At 29.7% G+C, this 27861-nt stretch overlaps 1 protein-coding gene across 1 annotated transcript; it reads right to left on the minus strand.

The window, feature by feature from the left end:
* Positions 1-6289: 6289 nt before the first annotated feature.
* On the minus strand, positions 6290-27544 carry LOC132747584 (soluble guanylate cyclase 89Db-like; the record flags this gene model as incomplete). The annotated part of the gene is made up of 3 exons (XM_060737004.1): positions 27464-27544; positions 7376-7505; positions 6290-6840 (listed from the first exon to the last, which is right to left on the minus strand). Coding segments are annotated over exons 1-3 (690 nt in total), but the record flags the coding sequence as incomplete, so codon positions are not given.
* Positions 27545-27861: the final 317 nt, after the last annotated feature.

Below are 27861 nucleotides of genomic sequence, written 5' to 3' on the forward strand. Positions count from 1 at the left end.
TTTTGAAATAAGAAATATAGATTCATTTCTATCATTTTGATTGTTTTATTTTTAATGTTATAAGAAACGTTCAAATTCCAGTTCAAATGTAATATTTTTGGCATCCTAACAAAAAGAAGTATTTTTTGCCATTATCACACCGGCAGTGTTCGTATAGCCAGATTACGTCACTCTCTATGTCTAGATTCAGTCATATGTTTTTGCCGTATAATGAGCGCCAATTACAAAAAAACAACAAAAAACACATAAAAGCTCCAAAGTTAATTTACAAAACAATCATATTTCAAGAGACTACCTTCTAATGTTTTTGGCAGACGATTGAAATTATTTCCAAGTGGCTTGATATGGATTGCCCTATCAATGTTTTGTATTATTACCGCAGTTTTACGAACAATAAAAATATTTTTCGTTTGGTTTCACGGCGAATCAACACATGTTAGGTCATATGGAGCCAAACCAAGAAAGATGATTTAGCTTACCCTAGGTGTTATGAAATTAAAGAAGCACAAGGGGTCAAAACCAACCCACCGGCTTGAGCTAAGAGATGCATAGACTCCAATAATTCGAACCCATGGTCGCCTCTAACGATCACGCAGGGATAAACTGTGGCTGCGATTTTAATGTCTCAATTCGTTGAGACAACCCCTCCACCACAACGGTGATAAAACAATTGTACGGCATTGAATAAAGAACTGCACAAGTAATCAGAATATAAAGACAAATCGAAACTGCTGTTTAAAGTAGACTTTTCACAACATTTTATTTGTCGAGATAAAGGTTTGCTAAATGCAACATCATCTGAGTGTATTACTGTGATTGTAATTATTAGAAAACAATTTTACCGAGGACTTTTGGGTTATTCAAACATATTTGAAAATAAAAGAAAAAAATCATGCTTGCAAATTAACCCTTAGGCTATATGTGTTAAAATTTAGTGTCAGGCAGTAATATAGTAAACGAAAATAATATACTAAGAGAATTGGTGAATTATGCCAGAATAAATTGATAACGAGTTATAAAGATATACAAATCGCTCCGCACGAGAGTTTCTTAAGTGTATGCAACATTAAAAAGAAATAAATTTCTTAGCAAAAATACTGTATACAAGAAAAATTAATCAAAATCGAAGCTTTGAATTAATGTGTTTTAATTATTACTGCAAAGTTGATTTTATATTTTACATAAATATTATCTCTCTTAACAGTAAATTCATGGGTACATGAAAACGAAAATGCAATTATTTTAGATTAAATGATGCTTCGATAATTTTACACTTTGTAAATGTATTAAGAAAGGCCTACCAAAACCTTAGTCTAGTATTTCTATCGTGTTTTGGAACATAATATGTTTTGCTACGATCTAAGAAACGACCGAAAAACAGCAACAACAACACTAGAAATAATTAGAAAGAAATAAGTTACGATTTTCTTCCGGTAATGGACGGGATGGGTCATATATAAAAAGCGGCGTCCGTAATCGAGTGGTGAAGATAGTTGACTTGAAACCACTAGCCCCTCATTGTTGTTGGTCCGAATCCTTGAGGTGTTTTTGGATTCTTTCAAGTGATGAAACCATCCAACTAGCTTACTGGGTTTCGGCTGTTCTACCACGCTCGTACTTGATTTAATACAAGGAGAACCTGATGGGTCTTCATCCACCAGTTCAGGTGGAAAACCGACATATGACCATACAGTGTTGGTGGGAAATAAACTCTAACCAACCAAACAAACAAAAGATGTAAAAAGATTGCTGCTGTATAAATTTGTTATGAAACCTCACAGTCAGGGTGTCTCGGCATTGGTCGATCATGTGCTAGATTTAAAATCACCGACTAACACATATTTCTGTAGGCTAGATTGTTTAGTTTTCTTTAAACACGACGTGATAAACATCAAATTCTTTTCATTGTTAAACAAAACAAATTCTTATTACTTTTTATGATTATAGCTGACGTAAGTTATTATATTATCTAGCTAGCTTACGGAACGTCGTTGGTTCAACTTAGTTGCCCGTTTATGCCTGAAATAACGCACAGAGGGCACCAGTTAAGCATGAAAGTCGCAATATGACCTATTATACTGTGTTTGTTTGACGTAAAACCCAATAAAATAAATCTTTAACTAGAACTGTGTCCAAAGGACACGGATGCCCCCACTGACAACATATATATGGTATATAGTGAAAAAATTAACAAAGGGCCATAATTCTGTTAAATTTGGTCGCAGCGAAAATTCCTTCCTTAACTAACATCTACACATTAAGGTTGTTCATCCCTGGAAGTTTAAGCAAAATTTGCCATCCGGTTTAAGAGGAGTTGCGTATCCAAATTTTCTATATGGTATATAGTGAAAAAATCAACAAAGGGCCATAATTCTGTTAAATTTGGACGCAGCAGAAATGCCTTCCTTTACTAACATCTACACATTAAGGTTGTTCATCCCTAGAAGTTTAGGCAAAATCTGCCATCCGGTTTAAGAGGAGTTGCGTTCACAAAATTTCTACATAGTATATAGTGAAAAAATCAACAAAGGGCCATAATTCTGTTCAATTTCGTCGCAGCGAAAAGTCCTTCCTTTACTACCATCTACACATTAAGGTTGTTCATCCCTTGAAGTTAAAGCAAAATCTGCCATCCGGTTTAAGAGGAGTGGCGTTCACAAGATTTCGGGACGTACGGACGGACGGACGTACGGACGGACGGACAAGTACAACGCTATATGCCCCCACTTTGTGGGGGCATTCAAATCAATTTGTAGATATCTCATCGAAACACGTACACAATTGTGATATTTTCAATGAAATAGATTATACAAACAAAACACAATAAATATTTTTATCTTAAAATGTTAGGATCCCGGAAAAGACAATGATATATACATGTATATAGCAATTGTTTCCAAAGTATTTCAGGAGGGAGATTTAAAAATCTGGCAACTGTATCGTAAACAGCAGCATACGGTGTCTGCTTCTAAACAAAAAGCTTATGAGCTCGGGCATTAGGAGCACGACGACCATGTTCTCTTATACACCTAAATATTTTTTGGTTTGCAAATGCAACAAAGCCAAGATATCAGATTAGACCAAAATATCTTAACATTAAAGAATACATAGCTATGTTTACAATATGAAAACATTTTCTTTATACAAAATGTTCAAGTTTAAAGGATACAGACACATTTTTTTTGAGTTTATAAACTATTCGCAATACAAAAATTACACATTAACTAGAAGTGCAGATTTTCAGCAAAGATAGGAATAGAAATCCTGTGGTTTTATGAACGTTGAAATAAACATTATGCTTTTTACATACAGTCTTAACAGAAAGAATTGATAGCGTTTATTGCTGATGGCGATTAATTTTAATATTAATTCTTTGAAGATACAAAATTTGGAGTTAGAAATTCAAGCAATTTAAAATTTATTTATTCAATCAAATAATTCTTAATCACATCTGATACAAAATTTGGAGTTAGAAATTCAAACAAAATAAAATGTATTTATTCTATCAAATAATTCTATATCACTACCAGTGTATTTAAGGAATATCTAGACGTTTTAATTTCCATGTTTTAGATATATTTTAAGAAATGTACGTAGAAAAGCTTGATTCTGCAAAATTAACGCTGAATTATACGGCGGAGAAGTCTGATGTTGTGAATAATGTTAGGTGCATACTTTTTAATAAGATACGAACTGACAAATACGATAAACGCCATATAAGAGTAATAACAAAACTGAATCACATGCTTTTACATAGTTAATGATAATCTAAAACCTTTGCATTTCAGTTGATTAGGTAATTAAGAACATTTTTATATCAACTAAATGACGAAACGTTCTTACACTTGTAAGAATTTAAGGGACAATATTTTGACGATAGTGTTGATAAAATAAAGTAAACAAAATGTCCCGATTTCATTTAAAGGCATACTAAGCTTCGGAAATGAATATTATTTTTATTTTATTCTTTAGAAAATGGCCCATATTTATTTTATAATGTTGTAACAAAAGATTTAGGAACATGTGAACTGCAAAATAGCTTTATCGTAAAGATAGCAAAATGTTAAACACATGGTATTTTGAATTAAATACTGAATCAATATAACAGTATATTCTTTGAGTGACCTTTTAGAAACTGTAACAAGACACCGAATGCTTCATCACACTGATTATGCAAATAACTTTGCTGTCATAGCTCGTGGTCGGAATATCTTTTACATGGTAAGACTTTAACTTTTCAATTATCCAACTTTTTTTGAACATTGCAAGATAGTTCTATGCTATTTTTGAATTTCGTTGTAGGGCCCTAAGATATCGTAGTAAACGTGGTTGTTTCTCGAAATTACCATAACCGTCCATGAATAAGGCTCTTTCAATCTGAGCCTGCAATATTTTCAAATTTGCCATTACGGGCGTTCTTTTATCTGTATTTGATTAAAATTTAGGCTCTGCAACAACTGATTTTATTGTTACAAGAATTCATACATCTAGCAGTTCTTAACCAGAACAACAAATATATGATTTATTACCTATATTATAAACCATAACCTGTTTCAGAAAAGATAAGACACCTAATGTTTTGTTAAGTCAGTACTTGATTGATTTTTCTTGTTAATCACAACACATCTTGCAAAACAGAAACACATTAAAGAATTAAAGATAAGATAAACAAAAAGCATCACGACAATATATTATAAAACAATGCTGCACAAGAAGGTTTAAAATGTTTCATTAAAAGATTTGTAGCAGAAGAATGTTAGAAGCATCGTCCAGATGATCCGGCCATAAATCATTTCATTTTTTCGATCTTGGAATTAACTGCGGTACAGGCCATTGCATTATAGACAGGTATGAAAGAAGCATTTTGATCCTCACATATCTCTTGCTCAATTAAAACAAATGCTAAACAAAGCCAACTTGAAAATGGAAATATTTTTGCCGTCCAGTGGACAGTTAATCAAATGACGTAAAGATTCATTTATAGATTCATTTACACTTGTATAAATAAGGATAGCTGATTTTGCAAACCTTCAAACATTAGCTGTCAATCAATCCTAAAATACTACTCAAAGATTATTGTTTGGACATCTTTGCAATTTTTTATTGAACCATGATTACAATCAAATATTCCTCAGTCGTACATGTATACAAAGTCTTTGCCAAATTCGTCAGGTTTTACTTAAACTTTAACGATGCCAACAAAACGGAAAGGAATTGTCATTCAATTGTTTGTATTTAACGTTACTGAGCTTTGTTTACAAATCGATCTGAACTGACCAAACATTGTGTTGAAGAAGACATTGACTTTAAACAATTATTTTATTTCATGAAATTACACATATTAACATGTTGGTTAGATTCAGCTTCACGCAACAGAGCTCTGCCGTCATATCTTATCAAGCAAGAAATATAGATCTGACAGGAAGTCTCGCCCTTGTTCGAATATATGCACGGTTTCAAAGCATTTCCTTAGTTCTAACATGACAGTTGGGTAAATAGATAAGATATCTTTAATTTATTTCTAAATATCAAGTCAATCGACATTTTTTATTTGCTTATCATCACTAAGCTGAACAATTTTTTGTAAAGAAAAAACTTTTGATATGACTTATGACTGACGTTATCTATATGAAAATCAATTTGAAGTCAATTTTATGATAAAAATTATGTCGGTACGTTCAGCTATATAAAAAAAGATTTCAAATAGTTCGGTTAAATTTAAATATACTGATAGTTGCTATCAATCTCTTTTAAATTTAAAAGTACATTGAGAAGATATGGTACGTTTTATAAGGGTAACATAGCATGAATGCAAAGTATAATTAAAACAAACCCTGGATTAAAGGCCTAGATTAACTTGACCAATAATAGGGAATGCAGCTTCCCAAATTAAGTTTTTGCACTCCCTTATTCAAATTAGACACAATCAGTAACAATTTCCTAGATTTAAATTTATTTCTGCAGTAACAGGTATTCTACCCAAAGATGAGCACAGTATATATTTAATTTTGGGCATTCATCGGACCTACATATTTTGATGGTAGTAAAGGTATCTTTTAACAGGAAATCCGATGTTTAAAAGACAAAAAAGTTTTTTATATTGAGTAACCCCAAAGTTAACAAATAAACACAATTAATGATAATTATGAAAAATTGATAATCTCCACAAAATATTCCCTTTACAACATAACATACGCTATTTTATATTTCATCTTTCTAAAAATAAGCAATCGATTTATAATTGTCTTTCAAATTGAATTTAGATAAAAGTGAAATATGATTTACTTACTTTTAGGAATGTATCACCCGTAATACTTGAGAAGTTTTGATTCCCTGAGTGTAGTTTTGGCGCATACTTCGGAACATATGGTGAATTGTCAAAATCCAGTCTGAATTTCACATGAGTTTTTCTGTCAATTAATTCCTCTTCTATAACAGTTATAGTAACATGAATATCATAAAACCGTTTGGCTACCTGTTGCAATTGACCTATCACATAATGCTTAAATCCCCGCCGTTTCGTCTGATATAACATAACACACCCATCCTTGTCCTCACTCAACACTAAAAAGGCGGGACTTTGTAACCTTGGATAGCTAAACCTTATCACTTCATGTATATTATCTATTCCGTGTAAGAAATCCCTGTAGTTTCTACCCGTCACACGAAGAAGTTTGTCATAACCGTAACTTCGACAGAATTCGACAAAGCAGGTTCCAAAGAATGTCATCCACTGATTGTAGTCCTTCGTTCCTGTCACGTGACAACAACTTTGGGCTAGTATAGTCATCAGCTCATCGCGATATGTGTTATGAGTTGTGAAAACAATGTTTTTAACACCTGCAATGATAGAAAAATCAAATATTAAATCATTTTAACCAAAAAGAATTGGACGCTCAATACAAATCATACTAAAGAGAGAACAAATTTATAAATAACTCTAAACATAAGAACAAAATGAGACAGTGTTGACCGAGTATGAATATAACCGGACTCAAATGCTTTATATGAGTGCTACCTTGATAGGCTCATCAACGAAATAATAAGGGTGGACATGACTGTAACAGAAATTCTGTTGACGCCAAGATAGATTATGGTGCAATTACGTATAGGTTTGACCCACATTTTGTCTCGTTGATTAGCATATGACTCTAAATGTAACAATTATACAATAATGATGTATTTTGACACAAGACATGTCTTTTTGTAGAGAAGGCTATCTGATTTGAAGTCTGGCATTGAAAATATGGCATTGCATGAGATCATATAAACAGTAAATTATATTTAACGGACATGGGAGAACTGCATTGGAGAACTGCAAAGTTGAATGGACATGTAATATGAATATACAATATATGATAAAATTTAAGAGTACCTGCATGTTCGAGTATTTTCTTCCATGTCTCCTCTCCCACGTCCTGTATCACATAAAATTGTACGCTTTCCAGTAACAACCCATACATCTTACCTTCACCCTTATTCTCGACCCTGGACCAAACCGGACACTGAAATTAACAATTTTAATTTTTAAACATTGTCATCGAAATTAAATTAAAATTTATTGGCGAAAAGAACCAGTTTCACGACAAAATCTCCCCCCCCCCCCGAGAAAAATCCTCACAAAAACTAAAAACAGAGATAAAAAAAATCAGAAAACAAGACACACAACATTTTATATGTAACAGATATATTATATAACTTACATAAATCATATTTATATCTACCAATATGTTTATATGGTTATTACTACAGTTGAACGCTTTTTTACTTCAAAATTTGTAAATCTTTACGTTGGGGATGTAACTAAAGGTCCTGAATCGATTACAATACAAAACTGATACACTGATACAAAAATACAGACATTGACATGAATGAAAAGACAATTGCATTAATACTGTTTAAACAATTTATTGTTCAAACAGAACATAACTATATATAAATCACGTCAATATAAAAGAGTAACACTATTATTGTTTGCTAAGCATCAGTTAGTGTCTAAACAATACAGTTTATACATTAAATCATCTGATTTCTAATTTCTATCATTTTGATATTTATCTTTCTTAAGTACTTAAAGCCCTAGTGATTTTTAGTAATTTTATAATCACCATTTCCTTGTAAATAATCATTGCACTCATAGCTCAATACTTGTTGGTTCCAAGAACGGATTCTAGCTTTCAGAAACAACACAATCAAAATAAAATAAATTCTGTAAAAAATAGTTTGTTATTTAGAATATTTTGTTCATTCGAGATAAATATTCTTCCATTACATTCAAACACCAAGGAAATGATGAAAAAGTAAATATGCATGACTTATGGTACCACTCTCCAAATAAAAACAGCAAATTACTTTTAAAGCACATTTAAAGAAGTAATTAAAATACTTAGTTATTTTAATCACAAATATAATTTCTGTATAATTAGTGTAAATATGTAACTTGATTATGATTATTTTATTATAACACTTAAAAACTTACTTTACAAATTCCCGGCCGTGTCGCATTTTTTAACAACCAATACACGTCCATTTCAACAGTAATTCACCATAAATTTAAATTCATATCTATCAATTTTCTCACAATAACCCGTTTGCCTGGGAGCAGATTAGATCACGATGACCATTCGGTCAACTTTCCATACACTAAGTCTACTTTAATGTTTTAAAATATCTTGCGGTCAAACGTTTTAACTGATTCATAATGTTTCTCATCGCAGTACGAACAATTGTAAAATTTTATCTTAACAGCATAATTATTCCTATTTTAATACATTTTTTAATTATATTAACTATATTAAACAGACCGAAAACCGCACGAAATAGCCTGTGTTCTTTTTTATCAATGGTACCTCATGTGCTTGCCCTCAGATTTTAATTACATTTTAATTACCTTCCAGTAGTACGTATTGTAGGACACTGTTTAAATAGTCACACAAAATAATAGGCTTTGTTGCATATGATTAAATGCATTTATCATGTTGTCAAAATATTATCTTTAAGCAGACTTCTTTATAGTTTCTTCACATTTTTTCTTGTCTGTTTTGTTAATGAACTTAGGTTAAAAAAGGTCATCAAACAGTCATCTTTAAAATAACTTCCTCAAATTGCAAATACTGCGTTCCAAATGTTCAATTAGCATAACCAATATTTTAATCGGGAGTTTAATGGGTATAAGTTAAATATTTCCCAATTAACGCATTTGTGTGTATTAATGAAATTAATGGTTACGTGTACTAAAACAATTTTGGTTAAAACGGCAATCGTCATGATTAATGGCAAAGTAAACTAAAACGGTATAAATCTCATCATAATCTATTTATAAATCCGTACTAAATTGATAAAAAAGAACCAAAACATTTTGTTATATAAGTGCAAGTTAAAAACACATTTACTGTTACACAGTCAATTAAAAATATCAATACAATTTTCTTTATTATTTAAGGTTGAACAATCTTATATTGAAATGAATAAACATATTTATGTTTGTTATGGTGGTGGTTGTTGAAAACACGTCAGAAAAAAAACACATATATTATGTTCTATCTAAAATAGCAATTTGATAAAACTTCTTTATTGCCACTCCATAGAATTTATTTGAATGGCAAATGAAAAATTATTACACACATAGCACATTTGGCGGATATAATTACTTTAATGATTTGTGCAGGCGACATCTAATAGTTTAATTACAATAATTTACAAAAATAGAACAAACAAATTACGAGTTGCATACCTTTGTAACGATCGTTTATATTTAGATTATGTAACCAACTATTTTCTTTTATAAAGCTTCAGTAATAATATATCAAAATGCGGATGTACCTTATATAATGGTTTTTGTATTTCTCAAAGGTCATTAACACTCAATGAAAATGACACTAAATATAAATCACATGTGCAATTTATTCAACAATTAAAAGTATCTGATGTTTCATTTGATGAACAAAGATGTGGAAAGAACAAAAAAACAATGAATATATGTAAGTACTAAAGGTATATTTCCTTAAATGACCGCAATGTATTGTGCAAACAAGGAAAAAGTATAATCTATCATTATATAATGTATTATACGTTACGACAGAAAGTAAAAAACGCAGTTATCATTAATTAAAGATTTAGATCTTTTTAGAGACTGGCTAGTTTCGAAAGTGGTGTGTTAGTTTTATTAAAGGGACTCCACTGAGGCTATTAGACATGAAGGGACTTAGAAAAGTTTTCGGTATAAATGTTTAATTTGATGTAGGTGTAGACGAATAAACTTTTTGTGTGCAAAATTTAATGTAATTCACTCACACCGTTTTGACCGTAACTTAAAAACGTAGCAACGCTTTTCAATCAAATCGGTCTAAGAATAGCACGAACATACAATTTCCAGTTCTGATTATCTGTTACATATCTTTCTGGTTAAAGGGCACCAGCTGATAAATATAAGAAATTCATTTTTTATGTTTTTAGGCTTTATGACCTTAGTGGAGTTCCTTTAATTATCTCTTCTCTAGACATGTATCAAACGTATTGTGAATGTTGTCCATTTGTTAAAGATTGTCTTGACGATACTTCTACAATGGTCGATTCACTAACTAAACATATTCTGAATAATTTGAAACGCATTGGATTACGTTTGCTGGAGATGGTGCGGACGTTTTAGTACAACACTGACTGATCAGACGTCATGACGTGTTGGGTTTTTGAAATTCAATTATGAAAACTATTTCTAAACGTTATGTTTGTAGACAATTGTTAAAAAAATATAAAAAAACAACATAAATATGTTTTATACTTTATCATGCATTTATTATTTTAATTTTTGGTACATTGAAATAACAAGAAGAAGACATAATAGAAGAAAATGATGAAGAACGAAAAAGAAGAAGAAGAAGAAGAAAAAAGAAGGAAATAAAAATAAGAAAAAGAAGAAGAAAAAGAAGGAAAAAAGATGATATGCATGAGTAATGCAAGATTTTCCTGCTTAATTGGCTTACTTATCATTTGGAGTCCAAAAGATAGTTTACCTAGCTAAAAATTCAATTCGGTCAGACATTCTATCTGTAACTGATTGTATGAAAAGCTTATCAGTGCAGATTATCAAAAGAATCAGTTTAACTTCAGACTTTTAATTTCAGAGATAATTGAATTCTGTTGATAGCTGTCTAAACAAAACATAAAACATCAGATAATCTTATCGCCGGGATAGTATTTATAACCTATTTCACCCGGTTAGTTTATTTTGAACTTTAAATCATTATATGTTTTTTCTCAAAATGATCTATAAGCTCTTTAATCTTGAACCTGGCATGAAAGAGCATATTCCACTGATGTCAGGCGCCGTATCATTATATATAAACCGCTTATATTCACAGATAACGTCGTAAACTTTGGCATGTTAAGCACGAATTTTACCACCTTTAACACAATAATCTATCATATATTACCTTTCATTCGCTATTAACTTTTATAATATCTAAGTAAACATTTCATACACCGTCAGGTCAGATATATCAAATTTCTCGCAACTTTATGTTAATTTTTCTTTATCAATATGCCTAGGGTATATTAGACACAATCAAGGCGGGAAGGATTATTATGCACTAATTTTGTTTTATAGTTTACGATAATTTTTCAGTCTGTGGCCAGACGTGACCTCAATTTTTGACTTCGTATTTAATTACCGATCGGTAAATTTTAATTGTATGAAACAAATGTTGCAAAGAATGTACTGAGTGTATCTATTATTACAAATAGTACATCACTCTTATACAAAGTTAATAAATATAATCGTAAAAATGATACTAAGGAAACAAACCATAAAATCTAAAAATGAAACACACATTTGTCACATGTTCAAACGATGAATCTCAATCACCAATAATCAAAACGAATTATTTACATCAGTAATAAGCGAGATATTGTCGTTAGTCACAAGCTTCACAACACGACTAAACTAAAACCTGTTACCGGTGTGAGATTTTCGCGAGAAATACAAGTCAAAATCCAAATTGACAGATGTTTTATCAATCATAGTTAACTTAACTTTTTGCAAAACAATGCCACAATTATTGTGTTGCCATCATATGTGACCCTGTCTTCATTCCGGATGCATGATTCGCAATTTTTCACACACGTTTCACGTTCATTGCACTGACAATAGGTTAAACAGATGTAAAAAACGGCTGAACAAATAACTTCACAAAATGGTTTAATAAGAAATGAATGGATCTTGTAATAATCTCACTGATGCCAAACTAATTTATTCCGATCACGTTTTGTTTTTATAGGCCATTTTTACGTAATAAAATCCTGACGAATTTTGATGTTGTTTTATGTTGAAAATGTAACCATTAATTATCCGGATGACAAAGTTCTTTTGTGCAATCTTTATAAATTATTCTTCTTTATGTAACACAAAATTAAGGCATTGAATAGTTTTAATACTTTGATATAAAAAAGTTGGATTGTCAAATTTTGAATTTAAGATGTATTGTTAATACAAATAATCAACGTTGCTACACTTACGTTTTCCATGTTATTCCAAATATATCTACAAAGCGTTTGATAAATGCACTAGCAATTATTTTTTTGTTTATGGATTGAAAATTCAGACACAGTATCCCATTCACAAAAAAGTAGTCTCCAGTATTTGGTCTATGAATCCCAAACACAGTTATAGATATATTATATTACATATAGAAATCTTATCATATTATCCCTATTTGCATGTGATATAACAATGGTTTATCATAATTACAATCATATTACATACTGCAGGATTTCCGCATTATTATACAATTGATGACAATAGCTGTATCAGATTATATTCTTTAAGCTCATGAGTAAAGGACGAACAATTCATGTGTAAATGAATATATCCCTTTACTCGTATTATTGTACACATATTTTCAGATTTCTTGAGCAAATTCAAAATTTACGTAAATAAGTTGATAAATGACATAATCTAGACGTATGTGACCTTAAAATGTTGAATTCAAAAAAAAATTTCAACTCGCTCTCTTCTGAAATTATTTAACAAAATTACTTATACAGACTATCGATATACATATAATAACAAAGGCTCAACGTAACACATTCTCTTTATATAATAACAAATAATTATAACAGATTTTTCATAGTTTGAATGTATAAATGTTGTTTTTCTGATATAGTGGTCATTGGAAAAAATATTATATCTGATTAGTAAGAAAAAAGGATTACATTATTACAAATGAATTGAAGAGAGACTGGTCTCCGCTGTGCACGATTAGGTTAAAATGCATTAAATTATCGTAACAAAGTAACATTGATGAACAATAGTTGAATTCGTTATAAAACAAAAAATACCTTTTTTCCAATACATGTATTATAATAATCAGACTGTAATATATTAACATGCATTTCATCATCTTTTATTTCGGATGAAAAAAACAACGAAAAACCCATAACAATTCGTTTAATTACGCTTAAATACTGAATTCAAAATTAGTACAATGATACATGCAATTACAATACCTTTTCTTTCGCCATTGTAATCCACTATTATAACATTCACCGTTACACTGACAACTGTTATACTAAAAAAAATCCTAGCTGGTACTTTAACCCCGATCTCATATTCTATCGAAATGTTTCAGACTCTTAATTCTAGACGTAATAGAATTTTGATGAAAGCTGTTTCATTTTTTTATCTCGTAAAATCATCAAGCCTAAGTATATATGTAACTGAATTACACTAACTCTTCAATATTATCTTCAAACTCTCTTTTAACAACTTATTTCTTATCCGGCGTAAGTATATCCTGCTTGTTTTTTCACAGTATTATACTATCATGCATTCTATAATATTCCAAAAGATGCACATCAATAAAGACAACATTCCACGCTTGAGTAAAATTTCTAGTTTGCTATGTATTATATTATTGACAAACTTGAAAGAGAAAAAAAATAAATCCTATTTTTAAACTAATGACCTTTTCTTCACTATTCATTGACTGATTGTTATCAGCATGTATTCTTTTTCACAGGAAGGGTAGCTCCAATTTCTTAAATACCGTATCTTCATACCCCAAAGTATATCACTTTTTAAGATATTCTACAAATTTAGTATATCACTTTTTTGAAAAATATAGCACTTTATGTCATAAAGATTTACTTGTATAAACTGAATTACAATGAATCTTAGGTCTTCCATTCTTTAAATGAATAAAAGTCAAACCGATATTTTTTCACAATTAAAATTGATCTAAATTTTACAGATCTATTTTTTAATTACTAAACACTTCTAAATTTCTAAGCTAAACAATGCCGGTTTTCCAATAACATAATGTCATATCAATTATATTTCCTTTTCTTGGTATGAAATTGGAAATCAGTGCCCGAAGACATTATAGCTGGTGTCCATGAAATGACAATACATAATAAACCAGAAAACATCGTCAATTGTGCAGTACCTTAAAGACTGAAAGGTTCACTTAGCACAATCGATCACTCTAAAAGAAATCATAAACAAGTTATATATGTATATAAAATAATTATACCATTTCAAGAGAGACAAAAAGGGAAATATATTAGCGTGTAGGTAATAACTAGTTGGACACAACGTTTTTCATTATTCATTAGATAGAGAGAAATGTGCCGAGTCCATACAATAATGTAAATCAGGGCGTTAAATGACCTTTTTTTCGAACGTATGGTTATCGTAAAATATGAGCGTCCCTATCAAACTGCTCATAACATCACCGCCTTCTATCTCTTTACTATATATACTCGTTAATTAGTATCGAATTAATATGAAGTACACGCATTAATATAAACTGAATGAAATAAACTAATTCTAATCCTGAAGGTTATGAGATAAAAAATTAACAGTTGTAATGTATTTTGAACAGAACATACATTTGTATTAAGTCGAATATAATTCAATATAATGTATGAACATTAAATAAAAATTAAAAAAATCTGAGTTTGTAGGTTTTAAATCCATACTTTTAAAAAATGACATTTATACACAAAACAGCTGTAATGCATTATGAGTAGCTGGAGCCGAATGCAATTCAATATAGTGTGTGAAAAGCAAAATAATTTTGATTATGTAGGTATTGAATCGATACCTTTTAAAATAACATTTAAACATAAACCAACTGACTGTATATTTTAAGTAGAACATAATATGATGTTTGACTATTAAATTCAATATAGCGTATGAACATTGATTTCTGGTTAAAAAACTAAATATAGATAAAAATGCAACAAACATTTTTCATAGAACAGGCACAAGTTTGTTACAGGAGAATATAGTCTGAAAGATAGGACTTAATCGAACAAAATACATACAAGTAGGATTATTTATATCAAAGTAAAAATATTTTTACAGCAGACTTTTTTATAAGGATTCGATCAGCTGATATTTGAGAGACTATTAGAATCCTAAGATTTATGTATTCAATCAAATTTGATAAAATATACAATTCGATCATGATCCAGACCACATTTTAACCACAAGCAGTTTCTCCAGAAAATTCACATATTTCATAAACAACAATATTCAAAAACCAGAATAATATGATAAATATTTCACACGGCAAGCTATTTCACACAGCTATTTTACGCTGGTTGCTTCTTCGTTTCACGGTTGGTTATCCTCAAGCGTTGATAACCTTTCGACCTTAGTGTTATCTCTTATAGAGTGACCATCCGATATTAAACAAACAGTTTAACATTGATTACGATTTATCTAATTGATGTACACAAATGATTGACATTTGTCTTCAAGATTGTATCACAAGAACAAGGTTTAGGTCGAGCGTCTGATTAAAGAATATAACGATGTCATGGTGTTTAATAGAAAATGTTGTTACAAATAAAGGTATTAAAATGTATTAACATTCTGAAATTCATCATAAAACTCTAGTTAAAATGTAATAGGACGATTATTCTATGTCAAATATTTTGTTATATATTATTATGTATAAACATTCTGAAATTTATCATAAAACTCTCATTTGTATTAAAATAGCATTTTACATAAACCTTCACCATATGCACACAGATACGGTAGTTTTCAATCAAAAAGAAAAGATAAAAATGCTATATTTTATCATTTCTGCTATAATTTTAATTTGTAGCACACTTTGATACGCCAATACAACGCCAGGGTAATCATGTTTACAATTAAATGATGCATGTATTTTTATATTAATATCATAACAAAAATGCTTCGAAATAATTAACGAAGAGTGATTAGTGTTGGATTCATATGTAAATCTTGTTGGAAACACTGGTAATTATCATTAATTACGGGGGTATCATGGTAACCTAGGTGTATCGGTGCGTTTTAATGACTTTACTTTGATTATATGTTAGACTTACGTCAGAAAATGAGTACATCTTTAACACAAGGGTGCTATAACAGGAACTTTGATATTGAATAAACAAAGAAACAGGTGGTAGCTGCGATCTAACTTTTTCTTCTTCATAAAATATACCTTTCTTACCTATATACGAGATGAAGTAAATGATATTTAATCAATAAATTTACGGTTGAGAATGTAGTTGACATAAAAGTCATTTAATGTTTAAAATGTTCACTGCAGAATGTTGAACATTTATTCAATCTGTGTGGGTGTGTCTTATCCGGATTTCGTTGAGTGATGTATATTCTAACAATGTCAAAAATTGTATTATTTATTTAATTAGTCATTTTGCATTACATCAAACATGAGCTCCATTAACAAAATATATCAAATGAAAAACTCATAAACTCATAGAATCCATGCGAAATAAAATTCTACATATGCTATAAAACAATTAAAAGTTATATTGGTGATTAAGTATTGTGAATAAGGTTATTACAATTTTAATATTTTCGTTGTTATCCAATATGAAAACATATCTCTTGTATTGATGTACCATGTTTATAGGGGATAATTTTAGATAACTTCCTCAAATTGCAAATACTGCGTTCCAACTAACCAATATCTTAATCAGGAGCTTAATTGGTATAAGTTAAAAATTCCCATAAACGTGGGTATTAATGAAATTAACGATTGCGTGTAATAAAACATTTTTGTTCAAAATGTCATTCGTCATGATTAAAGCACATTTATGTTATGCATAAAATATCAATAAATTTTTCTTTATTATTTAAGATTGAACAATCTCATATTGAATGAATATACATATTTATGCTTGTTATGGTGGGTGGTGAACACAAGTTAGAAATAAAGTATATCATGTTCTGTTCTATTATTTAAAATAGAAATTCGATGAAACTTCTTTATTACCACTCCATAGAATTCATTTAAATGGTGAATGAATAATTATTACACACATAGCACATTTAGCGGATATTATTACTTTAATGATTTGTGCAGACGACATCTAATAGTTAAATTACAATAATTTACAAAAATAAAACAAACAAATTACGAGTTGTATACTTTTATAACGACCGTTTATATTTAGATTATGTAACCAACTTATTTTATTTTTTATATATCTTCAATAATAATATATTAAAATGCGGATGTACCTTATATAATGGTATTGTATTTCCAATGAATATGAAACTATGTAAATCACATGTGCAACTTATTCAACAATTAAAAGTATCTGATACACAGATGTGGAAAGAACAAAAAAAAAACAATGAATCCAAGTAACTACTAAAGGTATATTTCCTTAAATGATATGACCGCAATGTATTGTGCAAACAAGGAAAACGTATAATCTATCATTTTATAATGTATTATACGTTACGACAGAAAGTTAAAACGCAGTTATCATGTATAAAAGATTTAGATCTTTTTAGAGACTGGCTAGTTTCGAAAGTGGTGCGTAAGTTTTATTAAAGGGACTCCACTGAGGTTATAAGACATGAAGGGAATGGAAATAGTTTTCCAGTATTAATGTTGAATTTGATGTAGGTGTAGACGAATAACTTTTTTTGTGCAAAATTTAATGTTATTCACTCAGGCCGTTTTGACCATAACTTAAAAGCGTAGCAACGCTTTTCAATCAAATCGGTCTAAAAATAGCTCGAACATACGCTTTCCAATTTAGTTCTGATTATATTTCTTCATTATCTGTAACATTATATATCTTTCTAGTTTAAGGGCATCAGCCGATCAATGTCAGAAATTCAAATTTTATGTTTTTAGGTTTTTGATTTAGGTTAAGGTTCCTTTAATTATAATTTCTCTTGACATTTATCAAAGCTATTGTGAATGTTGTCCATTTGTTAATGATTATTTTGACGATACTTTTACAATGGTCGGTAAACTAACTAGACATATTCTGAATAATTTGAAATGCATTGAACGACGTTACAAGACTGATTAATTAGACGTCATGACGTGTTGGGTTAATTCAATTATACAATTCTACTAAAAAAAACTGTAGGCAACTATGAAAATAAACGCACATATATGTTTAAAACTGAAACGTGCATTTGTTCTAAATTTTGTTCACATAAAATATCACCATCATCATCCTCATCATCATCGTCATCATCAACAACAACAACAACAACAACAGGAGCAGCAGCAGCAGCAGCAAATGCACGAACAATGTAAGATTTATGTCTTAATTGGTTTATTTATCATGTATTTATCATGTATTGTCCCGGAAATAGTTTACTTGTCTTAAATTTCAATTCGGTTAGACACACTATCTGTAACTGATTGTATGAAAGGCTTATCTGTGCAGATTATCAAAAGAATCAGTTTAACTTCAGACTTTTAATTTCAGAGATAATTGAATTCTGTTGATAGCTGTCTAAACAAAACATAAAACATCAGATAATCTTATCGCCGGGATAGTATTTATAACCTATTTCACCCGGTTAGTTTATTTTTAACTTTAAATCATTATGTAGTTTCTCATAATGATCTATAAGCTCTTAAATCTTGAACCTGGCAAGAAAGAGCATATTCCACTTTGATGTCAGGCGCCGTATCATTATATATTAACCGTTTATATATCCACATATAACATCGTAAACTTTGGCATGTAAAGCACGAATTTTAACACCTTTAACACAATAATCTATCATATTTTACCTTTCATTCGCTATTAACTTTATAATATCTAAGTAAACATTTCATACACCGTCAGGTCAGATATATCATATTTCTCGAAACTTTTATGTTAATTATCCTTTATCAATATGCCTAGGGTATACTAGACACTAACAAGGCAGGCACTAATAATTTGCACTAATTTTGTATCATAGTTTACGATTATTCACATTATTTATAAGCGAGATATTGTCGTTAGTCTAGAGCTTCACAAAACGACTGAACACAACCTGTTATCGTCGAGAAATACACGTCGAAATCCGAATTGACACGTGTTTTATCAATCATAGTTAACTGAACTTTTTGCAAAACAATTCCACAATTATTGTGTTGCCATCATTTGTGACCCTGTCTTCATTCAGGATGCATGTTCTGCAATTTTTCACACACGTTTCACGTTCATTGCACTTACAATAGGTTAAACAGATGTAACAATCCGCTGAACAAATATCTTCACAAAATGGTGTAATAAGAAATGAATGAATCTTGTAATAATCTCACTGATGCCAAACTAATTTATTCCGATCACGTTTTGTTTTTATAGGCCATTTTACGTAATAAAATCCTAACGAATTTTGATGTTGTTTTATGTTGAAATTGTAACCATTAATTATCCGGATGACAAAAGTTGTCTTTGCAATCTTATTATTATTCTTCTTTATGTAACAAAAATATTGAGGCAATGAATAGTTTTAGTACTTTGATATAAAAAAAGTTGGATTGTCAAAAATTTGTTTTTAAGATATGTTGTTAATACAAATAATCAACGTTGCTACACTTACCTTTTCCATGTTTTTCCATATATATCTACAAAACCTTTGATAAATGCACTAGCCCTTAATTTGTTCATGGATTTTCAGACGCAGTATCCCATTAATTTAAATACGAATCTCCAGTATTTAGTTCACATGAATCCCAAATACAGTTTTAGATATATAATATTACATATAAAAATCTTATCATATCATCCCTGTGATATAACAATAGTTTATAACAAATACAGCCATATTACATACTGCAGGATTTCCGCATTACTATACATTTTATGACAGTAGCTGTATCAGATTATATTCTTTGAGCTCATGAATTAAGAATGAACAATTCATGTGTAATGATTACATCCTTTTCCACATATCATTGTACACATATTATCAGATTCCTTGTGCAAATTTAAAATTTATGTAAATACGATGAAAAATGTCATAATCTCGACATATGTGACTTGAAAAAACTGAAGCTATTCAAAAAATTATTTCAAATTGATCACTTTTCAATGTACATTTGAGATCATATTACCGAAATTATTTAAAAAATTACAAACACAAACTAGAGATATACATATAATAACAATGGGTTAACACTCTCTTTACTTAATAAGAATAATTGTAATATAAATGTTTTCTTTCGCAACTGATAGCTGATATAGTGGTCATATAAAAATAAAATTATAACTGATGATGATCTGTCAGAAAAAAAAAATTATATGATTAAACATGAAATGAAGAACGACTGGTCTCTGCTGTACACGGCCAGGTTAAAATGCATTAAATTATCATAACAAAATAAAACCAAGTGTAACTTTTCCGAAATTAGCTTAACCAGGCTGTGATATATAAACATGCATTTTATCATCATTCATTTCGAAAATAAACCTCCAGAAAAAAACATAACAATTCGTTTAATTACACTTAAATACTGAATTCAAAATTAGTACAATGATACATGCAATTACAATACCTTTTCTTTCGCCATTGTAATCCACTATTATAACATTCACCGTTACACTGACAACTGTTTTACCATTAAAAAATCCCAGCTGATTCTTTAACCCTGATCTCATATTTTATCGAAATGTTTCAGACTCTTAATTCAAGACTTAAAAGAATTTTGATGAAAGCTGTTTCATTTTTTTTTATCTCGTATAATCATCAAGACTAAGTATATATGTAACTGAATCACGATAACTCTTCTATATTAATTTTAAACTCTCTTTTAACAACTTATGTTTTATTTGGCGTAAGTATATCCTGCTTGTTTTTCACAGCATTATATTATCATGCATTCTTTAATATTCCAATAGGATGCACACCAATAAAGACAACATTCCACGCTCGAGTAAAATTTCAAGTTTGCTATTTTCAATATTATTGACAAACTTGAAAGAGAAAAAAAGTAAAATTCTTTTTTTAAACTAATGACCTTTTCTTCACTATTCATTGACTGATTGTTATCAGCATGTATTCTTTTTTACACAGGAAGGGTAGCTCCAATTTCTTAAATACTGTATCTTCATACCCGAATGTTTATCACTTTATTAGATTAAGTATATCACTTTTTTTGAAAAAATATAGCACTTTATGTAATACACGTTTACTTGTATAAATTGTATCACAATGAATCTTAGGTCTTCCATTCTGTAAATGAATAAACTAAGATGATTCGGCTAAAAGTCAAACCGATATTTATTCACAATTGGCATTGATATAAATTTTTCAGATGCATTTTACTTCACACCAAATTTCTAAGCTATACACTGTCGGTTGAGTAAGTCATATTCCAATAAAATACCGTCTCCTTTTCTTGGAATGGAATTGGAAATCAGTGCCCGAGGACATTATAGCTGGAGTCCATGAAATGACAATACAATGTACATAATGAACCAGAAAACATCGTAAATTGTGGAGTACCTTAAACACTGAATGGTTCGCTTAGTAGAATCGATCACTCTAAAAGAAATCATTAACAAATTATATATGTATATAAAATAATTATACCATGTCAAGAGAGACAAAAGGAGAAAGAAATAAGCGTGTAGGTAATAACTAGTTGGACACAACTTTTTTCATTATTCATTAGATACAGAGAATTGTGCCAAGTCTTAAATTATTTTACAACAGGGCGTTAAATGGCCTTTTTTCGTACGTGTACGTATGGTGTTCGTAAAATATGAACCGAACTTCCGAACTGCCCATTACACCACCGCCTTCTATCTTTTCCTTCTATATTCGTTATTTATTATCGAAGTACACGCATTACTTATATTAACGTCATTTATTTATGTACTGTAAACTGAATGAAATAAATTAATTCTGATCCTAAAGGTTATGAGTTAAAAATTAACAACTGTAATGTATTTAGAGTCGAAAAAAATAATTATTATAAAGCCGAATACAATTCAATATAGTGTCATTATATTATACTACGTTAATAACACAATATTAATTTATTCTGATTTTATAGGTTTTTAAAAGATACTTTTTGAAACAGCTGTAATGCATTTTGAGTAGAACATACATTGGTCTAAATTCGAATGCAATTCAATATCGTGTGAAATAATTTTGATTATATAAGGTATTGAATCAATTCCTTTAAAATAACATTTAAACATACACCAATTGTATATTTTAAGTAGAACATTATATGAAGTTTGACTATTAAACTTAATATAGCGTTTGAACATTGATTGGTTAAAAACCAAAATATAGATTAAAAGACAACAAAACTGTTTTCATAGAACAGACTCAGCCTGTGATAGCGGAAGTGTAGTACAGGATTTGTTTCGGACAAAATGAATACAAGTAGGATTTTTTCTATCAAAGTAAAAATATTTTTACAGCAGCTTTTTATGAGGATTTGATTAGCTGATATTTGAGATAATATTAGAATCGCAGGATTTGTTCTATTCAATAAAATATGATAAAATGAACAATTCGATCATGACCCAGATTACATCTTAACCGCAAGCAGTTTCTCCACAAAATTCACACATTTCATATTCAACTATTTTCAAAAAACACAATTATATGATAAATATTTCACACGGGCACAGCAAGGTATTTTACGCTGATTGCTTTCTCTTTACACGGTTAGTTATCCTCGAGCGTTGATAACCTTTCGACGTTACTGTTATCTCTGATAGAGTGACCATTCGATATTAAATAAACAGTTTCACATTGATTACGATTTATCTAATTGATATACACAAATGATTGACATTTGACTTAAAGATTGTATCACAAGAATAAGGTTGAGGTCGGGCGTCTGATTAAAGAATGTAAAGCTGTCATGGTGTTTAATAGAAAAAAATGTTCTTATAAATAAAGGTATTTATATGCATTAACATTCTGAAATTCATCATAAAAGTCTAGTTAAAATGTAATGGGACGATCATTCTATGTCAAATTTATTGTAATATAATTATGTATTAACATTCTGAAATTCATCATAAAACTCTCATTAATATTAAATTAGCATTTCACATAATTCACATAATTCTACACCAAATGCACACAGTTACGGTATTTTTCAATCAAAAAGAAAAGATAAAAATGCTATATTTTATAATTTCTGCTATGATTTTAATTTGTAGCACACTTTGATTCGTCAATAGAACGCCAGGGTAAACATGTTTACAATTGAATGATGCATGTATATTTCATCAATATCATAACAAAAATGCTTCGAAATAATTAAACAAGTGCCATATAACTTGATCTGATTACTTCAAGGATACTTAATTCGAAGATGGATTAGTGTTGGATACATGTGTAAATCTTGTTGGAAAAACTGGTAATTATCATTAATAACAGGGTTTCATGGTAACCTAGGTGTATCGATGCGTTTAATGACCGTGTTTTATAAGATAGACTTACGTCATAAAAATGAGTACATATTCAATACATGATTAATGGCAGAGTAATACACTAAAACGGTTTAAATCTCATCATAATCTATTTCTAAAACCGTACTAAATTTAAAACAAAACTTTTTGTTATAAGTGCAAGTTAAAACACATACGTAATGCAGTCAATTAAAATTATCAATACAATTTGTCTTTATTATTTAAGGTTGAACAATCTAATATTGAATGAATATACATATTTATGCTTGTTATGGTGGGTGGTGAACACAAATAGAAATAAAGTATATCATGTTCTGTTCTATTATTTAGAATAGCAATTTGATGAAACTTATCTATTGCTACTCCATAGAATTTATTTAAATGGTGAATGAATAATTATTACACACATAGCACATTTAGCGGATATAATTACTTAAATGATTTGTGCAGACGACATCTAATAGTTAATTTACAATAATTTACAAAAATAGAACAAACAAATTACGAGTTGCATACCTTTATAACGACCGTTTATATTAAGATTATGCAACCAACTTACTTTATTTTTATATATTTTCAATAATAATATATTATAATGCGGATGCACCTTTTATAATGGTACTGTATTTCCTAAAGGTCATGTTCACCCAATGAATATGAAACTATATGCAAATCACATGTGCAACTTATTCAACAATTAAAAGTATCTGATGTTTCATTTGATGAACACAGATGTGGAAAGAACAAAAGACAATGAATACATGTAACTATAAAGGTATATTTCCTTAAATGATATGACCGCAATGTATTGTGCAAACAAGGAAAACGTATAATCTATCATTAAATAATATATTGTACGTTACGACATATAGTCAACGAGCAGTTAACATGTATAAAAGATATAGAACTTTTAAAAGACCGACTAGTTCCGAATGTGGTACGTACGTTTTATTCAAGGGACTCCACTGAAGTTTTTAGACATGAAGGGACTGGAAATAGTGTTTCGGTATTAATGTTTAATTTGATGTAGGTTTAGACGAATAACTTTTTTGTGCAAAATTTAATGTAATTCACTCACATCTTTTTGACCATAACTTAAAAAAGTAGCAACGCTTTTCAATCAAATCGGTCTAAAAATAGCACGAACATACGATTTTCAATTTAGTTCTGATTATATTTCTTCATTATCTGTTACATATCTTTCTGGTTTAAAGGCATCAGCTGATCAATGTCAGAAATTCAAATGTTATGTTTTTAGGTTTTTGATTTAGGTTAAGGTTCCTTTAATTATAATTTCTCTTGACATATATCAAAGGTATTGTGAATGTTGTCCATATGTTAAAGATTGTCTTGACGATACTTTTACAATGGTCGATACACTAACTAGACATATTCTGTATAATTTGAAATGCATTAGACTTCGCTTGCAGGAGATTATGCGGACGTTTCAGTACAAGACAGACTTATCAGACGTCATGACGTGTTGTGTTTTTTGAATTCAATTATAATACATATTTCTATACGATATGTTTGTAGACAGTTGTTAAAAAATAAAAGAAAAACTCATTAATATGTTTTATACTTTATCATGCATTAATCATTTTAATTTTTGGTACATTAAAATACTCTGGTACATTAAAAAACAAGAAGAAGACGTAGTAGAAGAAGAAGAAGATGATACAGAAGGAGATCAAAAACGAAAAAGAAGAAAACGAAAAAGAAGGAAAGGAAGAATAAGAAAAAGAAGAAGAAAAAGAAGGAAAAAAGAAGAAAAGATGATATGCATGAGTTATGCAAGATTTTCATGTAAAAGATTTATGTCTGAATTGGTTATCATGTATTGTCCCGGAAATAGTTTACTTGTCTTAAATTTCAATTCGGTCACACATTCTATCTGTAACTGATTGTATGAAAGGCTTATCTGTGCAGATTATCAAAAGAATCAGTTTAACTTCAGACTTTTAATTTCAGAGATAATTGAATTCGGTTGATAGCTGCTTAAACAAAACATAAAACATCAGATTATCTTATCGTCGGGAAAGTATTTATAACCTGTTTCACCCGGTTAGTTTATTTTGAACTTTAAATCATTAAGTATTTTCTCAAAATGATCTATAAGCTCTTTAATCTTGAACCTGGCAGGAAAGAGCATATTCCACTTTGATGTCAGGCGCCGTATCATTATATATTAACCGTTTATATTCACATATAACAGCGTAAACTTTGGCATGTTAAGCATTAATTTTACCACCTTTACCTTTTTTACCTTTCATTCGCTATTAACTTTTATAATATCTAAGTAAACATTTCATACACCGTCAGGTCAGATATATCAAATTTCTCGCCACTTTTATGTTAATTATTCTTTATCATTATGCCTAGGGTGTATTAGACACAATCAAGGCGGGTAGGATTATTATGCACTAATTTTAATTATAGTTTACGATAATTTTAGTCTGTGGTCAGACGTGACCTGAATGTTTGCACTTACAATAGGTTAAACAGATGTAACAGATGAACCTGGCAAGAAAGAGCATATTCCACTTTGATGTCAGGCGCCGTATCATTATATATTAACCGTTTATATCCACATATAAAATCGTAAACTTTGGCAGGTTAAGCACGAATTTTACCACCTTTAACACAATAATCTATCATATTTTTACCTTTCATTCGCTATTAACTTTTATAATATCTAAGTATACATTTCATACACCGTCAGGTCAGATATATCAAATTTGTCGCAACTTTTATGTTAATTATTCTTTATCAATATGCCTTGGGTATATTAGACACAATCAAGGCAGGTAAGATTATTTTGCACTAATTTTCTTTTATAGTTTACGATAATGTTTAAGTCTGTGGTCAGACGTGACCTGAATGTTTGACCTCGTATTAAATTACCGATCGGTAAATTTTAACTGCATGAAACAAATGTTGCAAAGTATGTACTGAGTGTATCTATTATTACAAACAGTACAACACTTTTATACTGAGTAAATAAAACATAATCATGAAAATAATACGTTTTACCCATTAATACTAAGGAAACAATATAACCTAAAAAACATAAAAATGAAGTACACATTTGTCACATGTTCAAACGATGCATCTCAATCACTAATAATCAAAACGATTTATTCATATTAGTAATAAGCGAGATATTGTCGTTAGTCTAGAGCTTCACAAAACGACTGAACTAAAACCTATTATCGGTGTGAGATTTTCACGAGAAATACACGTCCAAATCCAAATTGACAGATGTTTTATCACTCATAGTTAACTAAACGTTTTTGCAAAACAATTCCACAATTATTGTGTTGCCATCATATGTGACCCTGTCTTCATTCAGGATGCATGTTCCGCAATTTTTCACACACGGTTCACGTTCATTGCACTTACAATAGGTTAAACAGATGTAACAATCCGCTGAACAAATAACTTCACATAAAGGTGTAATTAGAAATGAATGAATCTTGTAATAATCTCACTGATGCCAAACTAATTTATTCCGATCATGTTTTGTTTTTATAAGCCATTTTTACGTAATAAATCCTGACGAATTTTGATGTTTTGTTTTATGTTGAAAATGTAAACATTAATTATCCGGGTGACAAAGTTGTTTTGTGCAATCTTAATAAATTCTTCTTCTTTATGTAACAAAAATATTAAGGCATTGAATAGTTTTAATACATATATATAATACAGTTGGATTGTCAAAAATTTGTTTTTAAGATGTTTTGTTAATACAAATAATCAACGTTGCTACACTTACCTTTTCCATGTTATTCCAAATATATCTACAAAACGTTTGATAAATGCACTAGCAGTTATTTTTTTGTTTATGGATTGAAAATTCAGACACAGTATCCCATTCACAAAAAATAGAAGTCTCCAGTATTTGGTCTATGAATCCCAAACACAGTTATAGATATATTATATTACATATAGAAATCTTATCATATCATCCCTCTTTGCATGTGATATAACAATGGTTTATAACAAATACAGCCATATTACATACTGCAGGTTTTCCGCATAACTATACATTTTATGACAGTAGCTGTATCAGATTATATTCTTTAAGCTCATGAATTAAGAATGAACAATTCATGTGTAATGATTACATCCTTTTCCACATATCATTGTACACATATTATCAGATTTCTTGTG

Source organism: Ruditapes philippinarum, unplaced genomic scaffold (genome assembly GCF_026571515.1).
Source record: "Ruditapes philippinarum isolate M1 unplaced genomic scaffold, ASM2657151v2 ctg4658_1_1_1_1, whole genome shotgun sequence".
Lineage (NCBI taxonomy): Eukaryota > Metazoa > Mollusca > Bivalvia > Venerida > Veneridae > Ruditapes > Ruditapes philippinarum.